Below are 17,106 nucleotides of genomic sequence, written 5' to 3'. Positions count from 1 at the left end.
GCAGTTCAGCTGAGATCCATTCTGGATGAGGACTCAGAGGCATCCAGTCTGAGGAAACAGGACCAGCTGAGGAATTGGCAAGGCGAGGTAGCTGTGGCTTGTTCTGCTTCTCTGATCTTCCATCATTCACCCCGATACCTGGCTCCGGGTTGGGTTTTATTAATAAGAACTTTTAAGATTCCTGCTACACTAATGTCCTCTTCTCCAACCCACTTCTTGCTCAACACAGCCCAGCGGAAAGGCAGAACGGCTGTACCCATCTCGGGTTCCCATTGTGTTCACGAGGTTTCAAGTTCGGAACTCTCTGGGAGCTCCTCCCTGCCTCCTCCAGCTATTGTTGGTGGCGGGCATCCCTCAGTGTCCCCAGGGCTATGGCAGTGTCTCTCTATTTCCACATTAGCTCTTCCCTGTGATGTGGGGCTACCCTCATGCAGCCCTGTGACTTCCATGCTGCAATGGATTGCACCCTGGAACTGTGAGCCCACGAACCCTCGTTCCATTAAATTGCCTTTGTCATAAGGTTTTATCACAGCGACAGGAAAACAAACCGAGACAGCACCAGTGGGAAAGCATGTCAGCTATGGAATACTCGCAGGATTCTCCGAAGCAAGCACAGAACACGAGGCTTCACGGTAGCTCAGCACAGAGGGCTGTCAGGTGCCAATCTATGGCTTCTTCCTAAGAAGCCTGGGTATAAAATAACAGCTAGTTAATCATTGGAAAACAACGTAAAGCTCTCACAGGGAAAGTTGCCAGTGGTCTGTGCTTGCTTCGGAGAATCCTGCGAGTATTCCATAGCTGACACGCTTTCCCATTGGTGGTGTCTCACTTTGTTTTCCTGTTGCTGTGATAAAACCTTATGACAAAGGCAATTTAATGGAACGAGGGTTCGTGGGCTCACAGTTCCAGGGTGCAATCCATTGCAGCATGGAAGTCACAGTGGCCGGAGCTTCAGGGATTTAGTCATGTCTATCCACAGTCAAGAAGGAGATGGATGAGTGGAAGCTGCCTCTCAGCTCCCCTTCTCCATTTATAGTATTCAGGAGCCCAGCCAAGGAATGGTGGCACCCACAGTGGGAGGGTCTTCCCACCTACTTTAATGATAGTTGATGATGTCAGGATAATCCCAACAGTCATGCTAAGAGCCCCATCTCCCTGATGATTCCAGAGCTCATCAAACTGACAACTGAGATTATTTGTCACACACAAGTTGGGTTTCTTTACTTGGAAAGCACATTAATGGTTCTAAATTGGCAAAAATGTTAATGAGAGTCAGTGTGGGGTTGCATCATGAAGAGGAATAGGGGTCTGGGTACCTCCAAAGCTATGTGGAATCTCAACTCCAAAATGTTTTAACAGTAATTTCAGGCAAGAATCTCTCTCTCTCTCTCCTCCTCCTCCTCTCTCTCTCTCTCTCTCTCTCTCTCTCTCTCTCACACACACACACACACAAACACACACACACACACACACAAAAGGCTGTGGTGATCATCAATGCTGAAGCAGGTGGAGATGACTATGAAGAACCTGCTATGGTGCTTGGCCTAAAACCACTTTCACGTCCTTTCTGATGGCTGTTGTCCTTATCCTTCACTGGCGTAGATGAGCATGATCAGCTGCCCTCTGAACACCACACTTCTCTTTCCTGTGATGGAAACCTGAATGCAATTGGCATAGATGCCAAGTTCTCAGGGAACCATTGAGAGCCTTCTGAGCCACCTCTAGCTCTTCAAGTAATTTCCTCCTGAAGTTTCAGGGGCCCTGAGTTTATTTTACCCAGCATTGTTTTGTACCTCGGAGAGGCTGCCACTCTGGTTGGTGTTGCTAGGGACCCAGGAAGCCTGGCCCTGTCCTGCTTATGCCCTGTGCTCACCCCTACCCTGGATGGATGGTACACCATCCATAAGTGCTGAGACTCAGACACCATTTGAGCAGGCTTCCTTTTTTACTGTTCCATTAGCTGATGATGGGGAATTAGAGCACCTGCAGATGGACAGACCCTGCAAAGCCACTCCCAGACTCACATCATCCCATGCCTTACCTGCCTAGGTGGTAGAGGTTCCCACATGCCTTATCCCTTAACCCAAGTAACAACAGCAATGACAGTTCTCATTTCCCTGCTGAGCATCCTCTTCTGCTGGGCTTTGTACCACAGACTCCATACCCTAAGGAACAATTCTTCTCACTTTGCCATGCTGATGAAGCTCAGGGAGGCTAAGGACCTTGCCGCCAGGTCCTCTGATGGCTCCACATCACTCTATACCAACAGCAGATCCTACTTCTTTGAGGATTAGAACCCAGCTCCTAATTCCAAATCTAGAAGCATCCTTCCCTCCAGGGCATGGGCGTTGCTCCACAGGGCCCTCCCTTTCAACACTAGGACTGTTGTCACTCACTGCTGGTGGGGCTGGACCACCTTCTTCTGGGGCCCTTAGTTCTGGGGGATTGGCTTAGTCCAGAGACGGCAGAGCAGGGGTGACTGCATTTATGCTGGGGGCCTTGGTCCTGGGGCACGGGCTCTGCCTGGGTGTAGCAAGGCGAACTTACTTCTCTCGATTGAATATGATAAACTCCTTCCGCACGGTCTCCAAACACTGCTGCAGGTGTCCATTCTGTCAAAAAGCACAGGGAGAGGACTAAGTGGCAGAGCACTGTCCAGGAGGATGTAGCAGAGGGACACTAAGGGCAACTAGTTTATTTAAATGGGAATGGTGGCCACTCAGGACTTAGAAACAAGCTCAGTGGCTGGGGCCAGCAACTGTGTCTGCAGACAAATGTGTTTCTTGGTTTTAAGGGATAAAAATCATAGAAGTCACTCTAGGATGATGGAACCTGCCTGATGCTTCTGAATTGGGGCTCCCTCATATTTGGATGCCACTCAGGCCCACTTCAGAACGCAGAGGAGATATTCAGATCAAGACACTCATGTCAACTGTCCTTCCAGGATCAGAATGTTATGGGGATGACCCCTAGAAGCTGCATGTAGATGGTACCCAATGCAAGGAAGCCCATTCCCCTCTGTGAGCCTTTGGGATGCCTAGCTCAGGGCCATGGGCCCATGCCACTTCCAGAGGCTGGCAAGATGGTTTCATTTATTTTAAAATTAGAGGACTAAAATAAGCATTTTGCATCACAGGTTATGTTCATTTTTATATTAAGGTAACTGCAAAAGAATTAAAAGCCTGTATTTTATAGGGGAAGGGGCTGTTGTGGATGAATTGTGCCCTCCAAAGAGTATGTCCAGTCCCTCAGCCATAGTATCTGAACATGGCTTCATCTGAGATCAGGTCTTCAAGTTAAGGTGAGGCAAGGTATGACGTTGTGGAGGCTGAAGCCAATGACTGGTGTCCTTGCATGAGGAGCACACAGAGTCAAATACCCAGAGAGAGAGAGAGGCTATGTGAAGACGGAGGGGATGATGGAGTTGCCAGCCAGGGAATCCTCAGGAAGCCAGGTGAGCTGAGATGGTGTGATGGTTAGCGACACGAGAGAAATATGATCAAATAGTCGAGAGGTCAGAGTGCACACATAAAACATCCACAGGAATGAGAAGCAGGGGAGTAAGGAGGGTGCGGTTGACCCAGGGGAGGGATTGTAGTTTTAAATGATGGTGTAGGTGAAACTGCTTATTTCATTGGCTGAGAAAAAAAAATCAAGGAAGATTCCCATATTCCCCACAGCTCTGATTCATGTTGTTGTCGAATGTTGGAGCCTGACTATGTGACAGCTGCAACAACGGGATGGGGTTCAGAACAACCTGGGAGACAAAGCCCTGGGCACACTGAGGGAGCTTCTAAACTGGATTAGCTGAGGTGGGAAGATCTGCTCTAAATGTGGGTCACACCATCTCATGAGCTGGGGTCCCCAACATGGATAAAAAGGAGAGAGCGAGCTGAGCACCAGCATCCCTCTCTCTCTGCTTCCTGACTGTGGATACAGTGTGAGCAGCTGCCTCAAGCCTCTGCTGCCAGACCCTCCCCACCGCAATGGACTGTCACAGTGCAGCCTGAGACGGTATGGGGGGGTGTCCCCCTGCAGGAGAGACCCCCTCATAAAAGGTGCACAGGGACAGAGGTGCCCTGTATTTTTCTTGGGGTTCTCCGTGTGGATGGTAAGAGTGTGGGTACTCCCTCTACAGTCATCCTTGCATGGGTTCGCACTGTCAGAGATTATTTGCATGCTGAAGGCATTTCATTTACTTAAAAAAAAAATGGTACAATCAGCCCTCTGTGACTCCCCCAGATCCAACTGCAGTCTGAAAATGTCGAGAAACAAAATTTCCAGAAGTTTCCATGAAGCAAAACTTAAGATGTGAAGTGCATTGAACACCGTACAAAAGTCCACAAGAATGACGTGATGTGTGTGTCACCCTCCTTAGCCTCACCTGTGCCACAGAGCCCCAGCTGAGTGTCATCGTCCACCATGTCTTACTTGTGCCCTTCGCAGTCAGGCCTGTGCTGGTGAGTTCTGTGTTAAAGAACGATGCCCAACACCAATGTGCACAGCATTTGCACTGTGTCAAGTGATGAAAGGGATCCTAAAGCAATCTGAAGCATATGGAGGATGTGCCTGAGTTCTTACCCAGTATGATGCCATTTTATATGAGGAGTGTGAGGATCTCCAGAGCTGGCATCTAGTGGGAGCCCTGGCACTACTCCCCCAAGGACACAGAGGGGGAAAGGGAAGGGTGGGGTGAGATGTACCTCTGAATAAGAAGAAACATCTCCGTCTCCCCCCACAGAACCCTCTCCTGGGGGCTCACCAGGGGACAGCTGTCCTTTGTGCTGTCTCTGGATCGATGCTTGGCCAACCTCTTCTTTTTTTTGTGAAGCGGCTTGGATTCTAGAATCATCTCTTCAAGTTCAAATGTGGGGTCACAGTTCAGTCTCCCTTTCTGAAGGAAAGCGGAAAGAAAGAGCATGGTTTGTGGTTATTTTGTCCATCACTGCCTGTGCATCCTTTGCACATAGCTGGGCATCTTCACATTCGGCAACGGCATTAGCTGGCACCCTGGGATGCCTTGTATTTCTCTCTGATGATGAATCAATACAGGCTCAGCACACACACCATCCATTTAGAGACACAGTCCTAGCAGGGGTCTGGGGTGGGGGAACCACATCCTGTGCTCCCTGTGTCTAAAATCAGTGGTTCTCAGCCTTCCTAATGCCAAGACCCTTTAATACAGTTATTTCATAACTGTAATTTTGCTACTGTTATTAATCATAATATAAATATTGGTGTTTTCCAATGGTCTTAGGTTATCCCCCCCCATGAAAGTGTTGTTTGAATCCCACAGGGTTCGAGACCCACAGGTTGAGAAACACTGGTCTAAATCCTGTGACTGTTTATACATGTAATTTTACTTTATTTCTATTAATTCTTTCATTATAGACACACTCACATGTCATTATTTTCCTTATTCTGGTTTTTCATAATTTAAATTAAATTTTAATTAATGAACTTTCGAGGTTGCCAGGGCTGAGACAGAGTCCTACTAAGTCCTACCACAAACTCGCAGAGATCTACCTGCCTCTGCCTAAGCACCATTTCTGATCAACATCTGTCCAGCTCCCTGTCCTTTCCACAGCTGGAGCTGTCCTGCTGCAGGCCTGGGGCTCCACGCACCCTGACTTACAGGCCCTGGCTCTCACATCAGGGTTCCGAAACTGTCCTTGAGGGTTGACGCCTTGATGACCCACCCCCAGGCCATGCAGCCCTGTGACTATGTGTTCTGGGTGAGGTAAAGTGACTACATCAACATCTCTGCAGTCACACAGGGATCTCAATGCTGCAGTTCTCTGGTCCTGGGCAGGTTTCCTCACTTCTGGGGCCTCAGGATGATGGGACTTTCAAAAAATTATCTCAGGGTTTCTAGAAAGTACTTCAGTCCTTTCTGTTTTCCATGTCCCCAGGCCTGTGAGGATACAACTTGCTGTGACCTAGTTAAGAGGATCCAGGCCAGGTGTGGCCTCAGGGACAGGCAGCCTGCCTCTGAGCACTCGCCTTCAGTTGGGTGGCTCTGGATGACACACGACCTCTGCTCTGTGTCTGTCCACCCTTGTGTGGAATGTACGGCCTCAAAGGCTGCTAGGAGTCTCTGAGACAGACCCGCTAAGCTTCCAGTGGCTGCCCCGTCAAGAACGGGTATATTCTCAGCTGTGTCATGGTGCTGGTGCCACCACAGGGGTGCTAGCTTCCAACCTGAGTCACAAGCTAGGGTTTGTTGACCCTGCCAGTTCAGCCAGGTTGATGTGTTGTTTCAAGCCTGGTCAGCGCTGATACACCCAGAGAGTGGGAGGAAGATCGGGCTTTGCAGACAGAACTGGGACAAATCCTGGCTCTTCCATCACAAGTCACTAAGCCTCCACAAGCCTCCTTTTCCACAGCCATAAGGTGAGGGTAATGAGGCTGACACGAGAATGGAGGAGGACATGTAGGGCCACACCCTGCCTTTCAGTAGGACTCATACACACAACGACCCTGTTCTGTTTGTCAGGCTCTACTGTGAGTCCCATGGGCCCAGGCTCCTCCCATCACCATCGACTTCTTGAACGTGGCTAAGAATCCCTTCTCTGCTGCACACACTTGACTTCAGCATTTGCCCTTTCCCAAGGGAAAGCTTGAACTCAGGCTCAAGGCTCTCCTGAGTGGCCTGTCATCCATTCACTCGTCCACTCAAGTTGCAGAGTTCTGCTGACCTCGTCCCAGGTCATGTTGGGAAAATTACTTCACCTCACCCAGAACACTTAGAAGATCCACTCCCAGGCTGCTGTCAAGCTCCTAGGAGCTAAAGCATGGGAAGTTCTAAGAAGGAAGCCAGCACTGAGCGCACACTCAGCCATGTTGGCTCCCATCACCCACACATCCACAGTCACATGACAGCGACGCACCAAGGCCCTCTAGTGCCTCCTAGAGCATTGCCATGGGCTTTCTGAGATGAGGCCAGTGAAGAAGGGCTCTTAGGAATATGGCAATCTCCCTGTGACCAACTGGCATCTGTGCTAACACAGCCCTTGACACCTGTTTCAAGGGGCAGGAGAGGCCAGGGAGGCTCAGCAGCCCTTGTGCCCACTGCAAGAAGCACACCTTGGAAATCTGGTCCAAATATGTTGGCTCTCAGTGAACCATAAATCTGTTGGTACCTTACTTCTGTGACCTTCAGGGAGTTCAGCAGTCAGTGGCAGGGGTCATGCCTAATACCAAGGTGGGGACCTGCTGAAGGGTGGTATGACTCACATTGGGCACAAAGCCGGGCATCAATGCCTTCTCGAACACTGCATCCCAGTTCATGTCAGCCATGTAGGCCGTATTCTGGATGTCACTGAGGCTGGACAGGCGGCTCTCGGGGTCCTTGGTCAGCAGCTGTGGTCAGAGGACAAAGGTACTTCTGTGAATGGTGCATCCCACCTGAGTGAGCACGGACTTGGAAGATGGAGTCTCACCCAACACTTAGGGCATCCTTGCATGCCATGCTGGGCAGTGAGTGGCCTGCCCCATCTGGGTTAGCTCTGGAGTGCCAAATATACTCCTAAAGCTAGGGAGGGACTTCAAGGTCAGCTCTTTTCTCTAAGGTCATCTGGCAGGTGACTCTTGGGGAGAGACTAAGTTTCCAGCCTCCATGCCCCTCTTTGGGGCCAGTCCTCTAAAAAGCAACTTATCCCTGATGTTCACAAAAGCTTTGGTGGGAAAGAACAGGCTGGCCACCTCATCCCAGGACTTCTGACTTGGTTTCACAAGAGTGAAATGGAATTTCCCCCCATGAGTTACAAGGTGACTTCTGTGAACTAAGTGAGTGGTTCACTTATAACTTTTCTTGAAGGCTAGTTTCTGCTAAAGGAGCTAGAGTGTAAAAACAGCTTCAGAGGGGCTGGAGAGATGGCTCTGTGTTTAAGAGCATTGGCTGTTCTCGAAGAAGATCCCGGATTTGGTTCCCAGCACTCACGTGGCAGCTTACAACTGTTAGTAACTCCAGTTCCAGGGGCTCTGACACCCTCTTATTACCTCCACAGGCACCAGGCATGTATGTAGAAAAAACATACATGAAGACAAAACACGCATACACACAAAATAAATAACAATAACAAAAACAAAAACAAAAAGCCCCCCAGAGGGCATTGCTTTGCATTGTCTCTGTTTCTGCATGCACACATATTCATAGATGTGTGTGCATGCACGTGTGTGCATGTGTATGTGGAGGCCAAAGGTTGTCGTGTCTTCAACTGTTTTCCGTCTCATTTTTTTGTGACAGGATCTCTCATGGAACCTGGAGCTTATGAATTTGGCTAGACTGGCCAGCAAGCCTCAGGGAGCCTCCTGTCTCCACCTTCCAAGGGCATCATACTGCTGCACCCAGACTTTCAGGTGGGTGCTGGGGGGTCCAAACTTGCAAAACAAGCACTCTGCCAAATGAGCCATCTCCTCAGCCCCTGCACTGCCTTTTAGAACACTCTAGTTTTCGAGATGCAAAGACCACCGGTCTAAACTGGACAGGACAGGGCTGAACCCTGGGACTGCCACCTAAAGGGAATGGCCAATGGCCCGGTGTCCTCCTGAGCTCGGCCCTTCTCCTCGCCTTGGAGCAGGAGTGGGGGCGGCTCTCCCTCTTCCAGCACAGGGCCAGGGTGAGCCTCAGCAGGGTTGGTAAGGACCTGGCATGTGTTAAAGAGGAGGGTGTCACTCGGTGCCAACAAGAGGGGTCCCCTTCCCATCACCCCTTCCCTCCCGGTCATTTTTCTCACTATTGTGACAATGCCTAACAAGGGCCACTTAAGGAAAGGAGGGCTTATTTTGGCTCACAGCTCATGGGTACAGTCCATCATGGTGGGGAAATGATGGCAGCAGCGGTGTGGGGCAGCTGGTAACACTGTGTCCACAGAGAGCAGAGATAAATGGATGCTGGTGCTCAGCTCCCTCCTTTTATTCAGTCCAGGAAACTAGTTGTTGGAGGGCTGCCACCCACATTCAGGGTGGGTCTCCCCATCTCAGTTAGCCCAGCCCAGAACTTCCCTCACAGACATGCCCATTGGGTTTTATCTGGGGTGATTCCAGATCTGCCCAGGTGACAGTATTAACCATCACATTGTCCTGACTTCGGATCTCATCTTCCAGCCCCAACACAGTTGTGTTGAATTGCTAATTAGTCAAATTACTTTAAATGGGTGCCCACAGTTTGTTGCTCTTAACCCTGGCTCATTACTGGGGGCATCTAGAAGCCTTCCATACTGCCAATGCCTGGCCCCTCAGCAAACCCAGTGAGTCGGAAGCTTGGGCCTTGGAGTACACAGGAGCATCAGCTTGTTCTCAGGACAGTAGTTCTCAACATGTAACTCCCAGATGCCATCCAAGAAGAGCCTGTTTAAATCTATACCCACTGCTTTGGGAAAGCCCCTAAATATAGGATGCATTAATTGGCAGACATGGTCCTTGTCAGATGTCTCTCACGTGCTGTGGTCCTGATCACTCGATGGGTATAGTTGGGATGTTTCTACAATGACAGTTGAGACCAACGTGGATGGTTTGGGTACTAATCTCATTTCTACCTTGCAACACCTCTGTGGTATAGACTAAATCATTTTCTTTTATCAAGTCTTGGTTTTCTAGTCTCTCCTGTAGGGACAGTGACCCTGGTCTTCTGTCATTATCAGCTTGTGGGGATGAAAGGAGACCAGGACACACAGACCTCCTCCAAGGCTGCTGCTATCACTATCACTCTAGTAAAAATTGCTGTGCCTGCCATATGTAATACTCTTTTCCTTGCACCTGAGAACTGGAGGGGAACTTTAGAAGGGGACACCTGGATCTCCTGCCTGTGCTGAACTGAAGAGTCATCAGAGTCATGGGTATCAGGTCGAGAGAGACAGCTGCCCAAGCCTCTATGTCTCACTCAGAAGGCCTGGGATGGGCATTTCCAGCCGGTTGATGTGTGGACCTGATGCTTTGGGAGCTGGGGCTGCGCTTGGAGATCCAGTATTCATTCTACCAGCAACAATTCCCACCACCAGGAATTCTTAAGGCCCAGCAGGCCAGCAGCCCCATTCAGTAGCTATTTCTGTTTATTAAGAACTTGCAGTGAGCTGGAAAGAGCCTGGCTATGCTGTCACACAATGCACTGTGCTGGGCTTCGTGATCTGTGTATGATCTCATGGTAGCATTTGCTACTGGGTGTTAGTGCACTAGCTGTCCCTTCCCCATGACCCCCGGACCTCCTACCTTCTTCAGCAAGGCCACCATCCCCTCACACCACATGGAGGAGTAGTGGACACGCTCCACCTTGAACATGTTGAGGATCTCGTCAATGGGTGTGGCCGAGTGGATTTCATATGGCCTCTGCAACAAAGGACAATGCCAGAATCAGAGAGAATGTCTTAGAGAAGGCAGCATCCTCTTGTTTGAAGACTGTGTGATGATGGGGAACACTTCATATTCCCTTCAAGATGCCATGGACGGTTCTCTCTCACAGCAGGGCAGTGCAAAAAGAGGGCATGGAGATGCTGTCTTGGCCATAGGTGGCTGGGGCATCTTGTCTGTGAGTGGGAGAGGCATGACTCACTCTGCTGCTACGGTCACAGGCTGGGGTGCTGTTGTCTGCCATTGAATACCCATAGGGACAACTCTAGTCACAGCCTCCACCTGCTGAAAGGTCAGCCACCACCTATTCCTGTCTTGGCTGAGCAGGTCTATGAATGGGCAGCCATGATCACTGTTCCACTGGATGTGTGTTGTGTGTGTATGAACACTGGGAGGGAGCCTATGGAGTGCAGGCTGTGAGAGCAGGGGTGCTCTGTGGTCCCTATAGGAGATGGGACAACCAGAGCACAAAGCCACCAACTGGACATGGGCTGGGGACTGGGAGCTGGGCTTGTGGATCATTCAGGACTCTTCTTCCATGTCTAGCCTTTCATTACTTTATTCCACCACCACTGATGCCTCCACACACACTGGAGACATAGGATGCCAGGGAACAAGACATCCCCATTTCCATCCTTACTTTAAAAGCCAGGAAACGAAGGCTCAGAGATGGGGCTTCCCAGAGACTCTGAGTCTCTTTCCCTGCTCTCTCTAGAAACCCAAGTGAGGGATCAGCCAGAGGTCAAAGGGCAGGCTTTATGTCACTGACATTTGAGTTTCTACTGTCTTGGCCACTCACCAGCTCTCCTGAGTTCTGCATTTCCGTTCAACCTCCAAGGAGAGTCTCTCTGATATCTGAAATCCTCCCCACACCTGGAAGGAGCAGACCAGCTACACCAGCACTAGCGGTAATCATGGGAACTCTGTATGCGAGTGTACATGCATGCATGTGTATACATGTTTATGATGTGCCTGTGTGTAGGTCAGATGTTGAGACTGAGTGTCTTCATTTTCCCTCTACCTGGTTTTTTGAGGCCGTTTCTCTTACTCAACCTAGAGCTCCCCAGATGGGTTAGGCTAGCTGGCCAGAGAGTTCCTGTGAGCCTCCAGTTCCTGCCTCCCAAGCCCTGGGGTTTCAGGTACTTGCCACTGCACCCAAGTTTCTTTTACAGAGATTCTAGGGGATCAAACTGAGGTTCTCATGCATGGGTAGTGCTTGACTGACATTTAAAGGGTCTGGGAAACTGTGACAAAGGTGTTCCTAAGGCCCAGGTTCCGAGTTCAGCCCTCCTCAGTTTGGGTGGGCATGGAGACAAAGGCCTTCCTCCGAGTTAAACAGCGAGTATTACAGCTCATATTGCATCTTCTCATGGTGCCAGATTTCACTACTGCTTTGTTCTCATCATCCTCAGGACTCTCTGACTCAGAAGCCGCTGTCTTCAAAGGATACAGTGATGGCTAGGCCTGCTGGCAAAAGCGGTTTCCGGCAGCAGGAGACTGGGTCGCTTATTCCAGAGTGCAGGTATGTCTTTATTCTAGGAAACTCATTTTTTTAAAAAAGCAATTTGCCATGAAATAGACAAAAAGAGGGAGAGAATTGGCATAGGCCTAGAGTGGGGCTGGCAGACCATCGGGTCCCATGCACGTCCTCTAATCTCTTTACTCAGAACAACTGTCCTTTAGGCAACTTGAAACTCCAAAGCCTGAGAATATTTTCCCTCTGGAACTGGTGGATGATCTTCACAGAGACTGTAAGTCTGGGGATTGATGAGAAAGCCAGAACCACCCCAGGATGTGCCCTGGAAAGAGCAGAATTACTGCCTGGGCTCCCAACTCCAGGCACTGTGCTCTGTCTGCTTTGCTGAGACAAGTCAGCAGCCGCCCTTCCCTGCTTCAGGCCGAGCCATGCACTAGGGTGCACATGGCAGTTCTGGGTTCTACACTTGAGCCCCTCTGTACAGGGTGCTCCAGATGTCTTTCCTCTATTAACTCGACCTCTCTGTACCCCAATATTTTCACTTATAGTCCCCAAAAGGTGCTAGCTGGAACCAAAGGTGAAGGACAACCCAGGGAGGCAAGTTGGTGGTGGTCACGCTAAGAGGTCCTGACTAGGTCTCCAAACCTCACCCTCTACCTATAGAGAGCTCCCTTGCATTGTGGTCTCCCAGGAAGTTGTCACTCAGTCCTCTTGATCACCAATGGCAGAGGCTCTCAGTCCAGGGCAGTTTGCCCCTGGGAGATATCGGGGTGTCATAACTGCGTGATAGAGGTTTCTTCTGGTGCCAGTGTGTAGAGCCACATTGCATATCATCTCATGACCAGTCTCTACCTCAAAGGATGGCCCAGCCCAAATGTCCACAGCACTGGGGTTGAGCCTCATATACTAGATCTGCCCTTGTAGCAGAACCTGGAAACATATGGTGCCCAAGCTCATATCCATATACAGTTACCACTTTGTCACTTCGCTGCCTAAGTCCAAGGTGATGGCACTGTACCATCCACTTTGCCAAGCCCAACACCCCAGGGCTCTTTATGGAAGTCCCCTGTCCACCTTATGATAGGTGGCAGGGTTCAGTGACAGCTGAGTCCACCTCAGTCCCTCTTCTCTGTCCTGCTCACACTGTTGCCGACAAATCACAGATGAGCCAGCTTAGATGTCACTCAGGGTCTTCCCAACTGTGTCCTCAATGCCCGAGCGGCATCCATGGCTCCTGTGACACCATTCTGCTATACGCTGACATCGTCATCAGTACTCTGCCCCTCAGCTCTAGGCTGCCAGGGCTCTGGTCACATTTTCCCCCTACTCCAAGGTGACTGTATTCATTATTTTCCTTTATGAATGAGGAAGCCAGGGCTCAGACAAGTTTAACATGAATTACAGTGTGGAGAAGCATTTATGTTCCCACACCTATAGCTTTATCATCTAATAGATGGCAGCCAGACTGGACCCAGCCTCTGCCCCCAGAGCCTGTGTAGGGTGTGAAGGGTGCTAAGCTGGGACGGTCACAGCAGGCCACTCTGGGTGGGAGGCTTGTAGAAGTCAGGAAAGTGGGGTTTGTACAGTGCTGATCTCCAGGTACCACACTGTGCTGGATAATTTATATCACCAGGTCGTTAAGTCTCCACACATCCCTGCTGGGGAGAATGACTGATACTGTATGACGAAGGTTGACAGAGGATCTGACTGCTGAGAAGCCCTGCTTAAGGTCACTGATGGGGTCCTTAATGAACCAGTGAAGTTCCTCTCAGAGCCTCTCTCCTTGTTACAAGGAAGCAGCTCTCCATTAAATGAGAAGGGAAACTCCCTGTTGGTTACAGCTATGTGAAGTGGCTTCTCTCTGTAGGTAAGGAGGCCCCTGGATCACAAAGGTGATCATCTGTCAGGGTGGCATCCAGGTAGGAGGGATAGTGTCTGTACTGCAGGTCACTAAGTCTCTTCTGTAGGGGTGTGGCCAGGGGCACAGTCTCCTTACACCTTCTCCTCATTACTCCACTCTGCCTTTTCTGTTATTAAAGCTCCAAGCTGGCAGAACCTTGCTCTGTGGGAACTATGATCATGAGTGGTGCTCACCTGGGTGTTTTTTTTTTTTTCCCCAAGGCACGTTTGTAGGATAAGAGCTGAGATTCTGTTCTGAGTTCAAGAGAAACCATATCCCCTGCACCTCTTGCCCAGCCTATAAATAAGCTCTCTTTGCTTTCACAGGAGACCAGGTCCCTCTGTTCTTCCTGTATGGTGCCCAGCTCTTCCCAAGGGAGACAGCTGGTTTTTGTCAGAAGTAGAGCATTTCTGAGAGCTTGGCCAACAAGCCACACTAGCAGCACACTTCCCCACCTGCCTTTCCTGGAGCTCCCACCTCTAAGCTCCTAGAACTCACAGGAAAGCCCATGACTACTTTCTTTTGTCTTTGGGAAGCAAGTTCTGTTAGAACCCTGTCACCACCAGGGGAACTAATGTCCAGGAAGAAGGATGATTTCTCAGTCCACAGTCTACAGGTAAGGTGAAGAAGGTGAGGGGCCATTGGACTGGCCATTTGACTAAATTAGTGGTCTCCAGTATAGAAACCAAAAAGCAAGCTATACCATAACTCATTGCTCCTTGGATGGGCAATTCTGTCATGCAAAGACAGTTGGGAGAAAGGTCACCCAGGTCCTAACAGGTGCTCTTTTTGGTAGTACATCATCTCATTGTCCCAGAACCAAAGACCTTCACTGGCCCCGCGGCTCTCTCTCTTTCCTTGAAAGTGGTCTCTGAGTAGAAAGCTCACAAGAATGGGAAATGAGGAACTTAATTTTGAAGAAGCAGGCTTTCTTCCATCCTTGGGGCATTTTGCCAAGTCATTACTGGCAACTGTTCTGGCCCTTGAGGAATAATAGCCAGCATCATTTCTGCTGGCAGGCTTCCTCTTGCTGAGGGCCACTGTGCACCAAGGTCACCTGCATGATGGATGGCATAAAACTGCAGCCTCTGGGGGACATAACACCCTAGTTCATCTGGAGCTGGGAATGCTCACATCCCGATGGCCGCAGAACCAAAAAGCACCTGCCAGAAACAAGTGAGCCCATGGAGTGCGGAGTCTTTCTTTCAGTGCCCAAGGAAGCAAACACGTTCTCATTTTCGCTGCATTCTGAAAATGCCATGCACCTTAATTAAGTTTTTAAGGAATTCATGGGAAATAATTCAGTTCAAGAGCAAAAAAAAAAAAAAATGTTGGCTTAACTAAAGTCAGTTATAGGCTGCTCTCATCATTCATTCATTCAAGAAGTATTCATTCATTCCCCATTATCCTACAGAAAGGATTCTCCCACACACAAAAAAACAAGATCCTATCTTCAGGTCATCACAAGAAAACCCACAGAAACAACTAACCTGGGCTCATAGGAGCTCACAGAGTCTAGACCGACAGCTAGGAAGCCAGCATGGGACCAACCTAGACCCTCTACATGTGTGTGACAGTTGTGTAGCTTGGTCTACTTCTGGGACTCCTAACAGTGGAAGCAGGGGCTGTCCCTGATGCTTTGGCTGGCTTTGGGGAACCTATTCCTTGTACTGGGATGCTTTGCCAGCCTTAATATAAGGGGAGGAGCTTAGTCCTACTTCAACTTGATATGCTATGTTTTGTTGACACCCGCGCGAGGCCTTCCCCTTTCTGAATAGAAACATAGAAGTGGATGGATGTGTGTGTGGAGGATCAGAGTGGAGGTAGGGGGAGGTAATGGGAGGAGAGGAAGGAGGGGAAACTTTGGTTGGGATGTAAAATAAATGAAAACATTTAATTAATAATAATAAAAAAGATCCTGCCTTCATGGAAGCTGCCCTCTGTTATCATGAATATGCATATGTGTAGATGAATGCAAAACCATGTCAGACTTGCAGACAGTGGGATTAACAAGTTTTGTTTTGGTCAATGGAGCCACAGATACAGGTCCAGGGGTGAATGTCTTCTAACACGGCTCCACGAAACATCTCTGTAACATGACTGAGAAAACCGTGGGCCCAGGAGTTGACATGACATAATTTCCCAACAATACTTGTGCAAAGAAAACACACTCCAAAAGCAGTTTGGTCACAAGAGTTTTGGTTTGAATAAAAATATGAGCTATTGGTTGTTAGATGCCACCACCATCTTCAGAAATTCAGTGCAAACGAGCCAAAAATAAAAACATGCCCTGACTGTGCCAGATCATCATCCTTAGAGATTCCTGGGTTGTGCATTTGGGAAAGATACAGGGGGAAATGAAAGAGAAAAAAAACAGAGAGAACACCCAGTCAAGTGGGCAACTGTCATTTCAGAGGTGGGAATTGGAAAGTGGTAGGCTGGGATGCTTTATCCTGGGTCATTCATTCACAGATCTTCTGTGACCTCCTTCCCTGGGTGGGAGGAAGGATCGGTTTCCCTATCGAAAGAGTGAATGGCTGGGCCAGAGCTCCCTGAGGGGTGGCTAGAATCCTGGTCCCACACCTCCTCCTGGCATCTCACCAACCTTGCAGATTGATGCTCCCCCCACCACATCATATTCCACAGGACTTACCCAACCTCGTAGCAGCTCATAGGCTGTGACACCCAGGGACCACCAGTCCACGGGGTATGAGTACCCAGGGCCTCCATCCACGTACACCTGGAAGACTTCTGGGGCTGCAAACGACAAGGCAGAGAGAATATCAGTCATACGCTGCCTTGGGCATAGGGAGACAAGCCTGCTGGCACTTCGTCCACTGTCATCAGCAACTGCCCCTGGGGAGCCACAGCAGGCGTGGGACCATGGTAAGAGCCAGGGAGGTGCATGGGCATGAGTCATGTTGGGAGACCCTAGCATAACTCACACCTACAATGGAAAGTAAGACCCGAACACAGATTGCTTCCATATTCTGCCTCTGTATTAACATGGGCCAGATGGCCAGGTACAAGGATGCGGAGCACTCGGCGCCTGCGCCACGCTCAGGAATGATCCAGGCAGTAAGTCAGACGGAGAGCAGACAGAGTGGAATTCTGGCGGCAAAGACAGGAGATAGGAGGCAGCAGCTGCTGTAGGGCAAAGGAAATATTTTTGAAATGGGACAGAAGAGAATGTTGAAGAGCAGCGTGGAGGTGCTTACTGGCCATAGGATGGCACAATTGGCATGGCTAACTTGATGTTATGTGAATTTAGTTCCCCATCTGTTCTAGGAAGCAACACATGTGACTGAAGCTGTCAGGACTTCATGTGACACTTGCAACAGTGAGGAGAGATTGGATCAGGGCAAGGTGGCTGGATTCTAAC

At 49.6% G+C, this 17,106-nt stretch overlaps 1 protein-coding gene across 1 annotated transcript in view; it reads right to left on the bottom strand.

The window, feature by feature from the left end:
• Stk32b (serine/threonine kinase 32B) overlaps window positions 1-17,106 on the bottom strand; it is a 250,280-nt gene that overhangs the window by 5,508 nt on the left and 227,666 nt on the right. Inside the window, exons 7-11 of the mRNA XM_052736050.1 lie at window positions 16,378-16,481; window positions 10,210-10,326; window positions 7,237-7,362; window positions 4,763-4,894; window positions 2,548-2,612 (exon numbers count right to left, since the gene is read on the bottom strand). Of these exons, the coding sequence (XP_052592010.1) occupies window positions 2,548-2,612; window positions 4,763-4,894; window positions 7,237-7,362; window positions 10,210-10,326; window positions 16,378-16,481 (544 nt within the window). The remainder of the gene's footprint in view (window positions 1-2,547; window positions 2,613-4,762; window positions 4,895-7,236; window positions 7,363-10,209; window positions 10,327-16,377; window positions 16,482-17,106) is intronic.

Source organism: Peromyscus californicus, unplaced genomic scaffold (genome assembly GCF_007827085.1).
Source record: "Peromyscus californicus insignis strain IS unplaced genomic scaffold, ASM782708v3 Scaffold_13__1_contigs__length_99412109, whole genome shotgun sequence".
Classification (NCBI taxonomy): Eukaryota; Metazoa; Chordata; class Mammalia; order Rodentia; family Cricetidae; genus Peromyscus; species Peromyscus californicus.
Note: the sequence above shows the minus strand (reverse complement) of the source record. Positions and strands in the feature narration are given on the sequence as shown.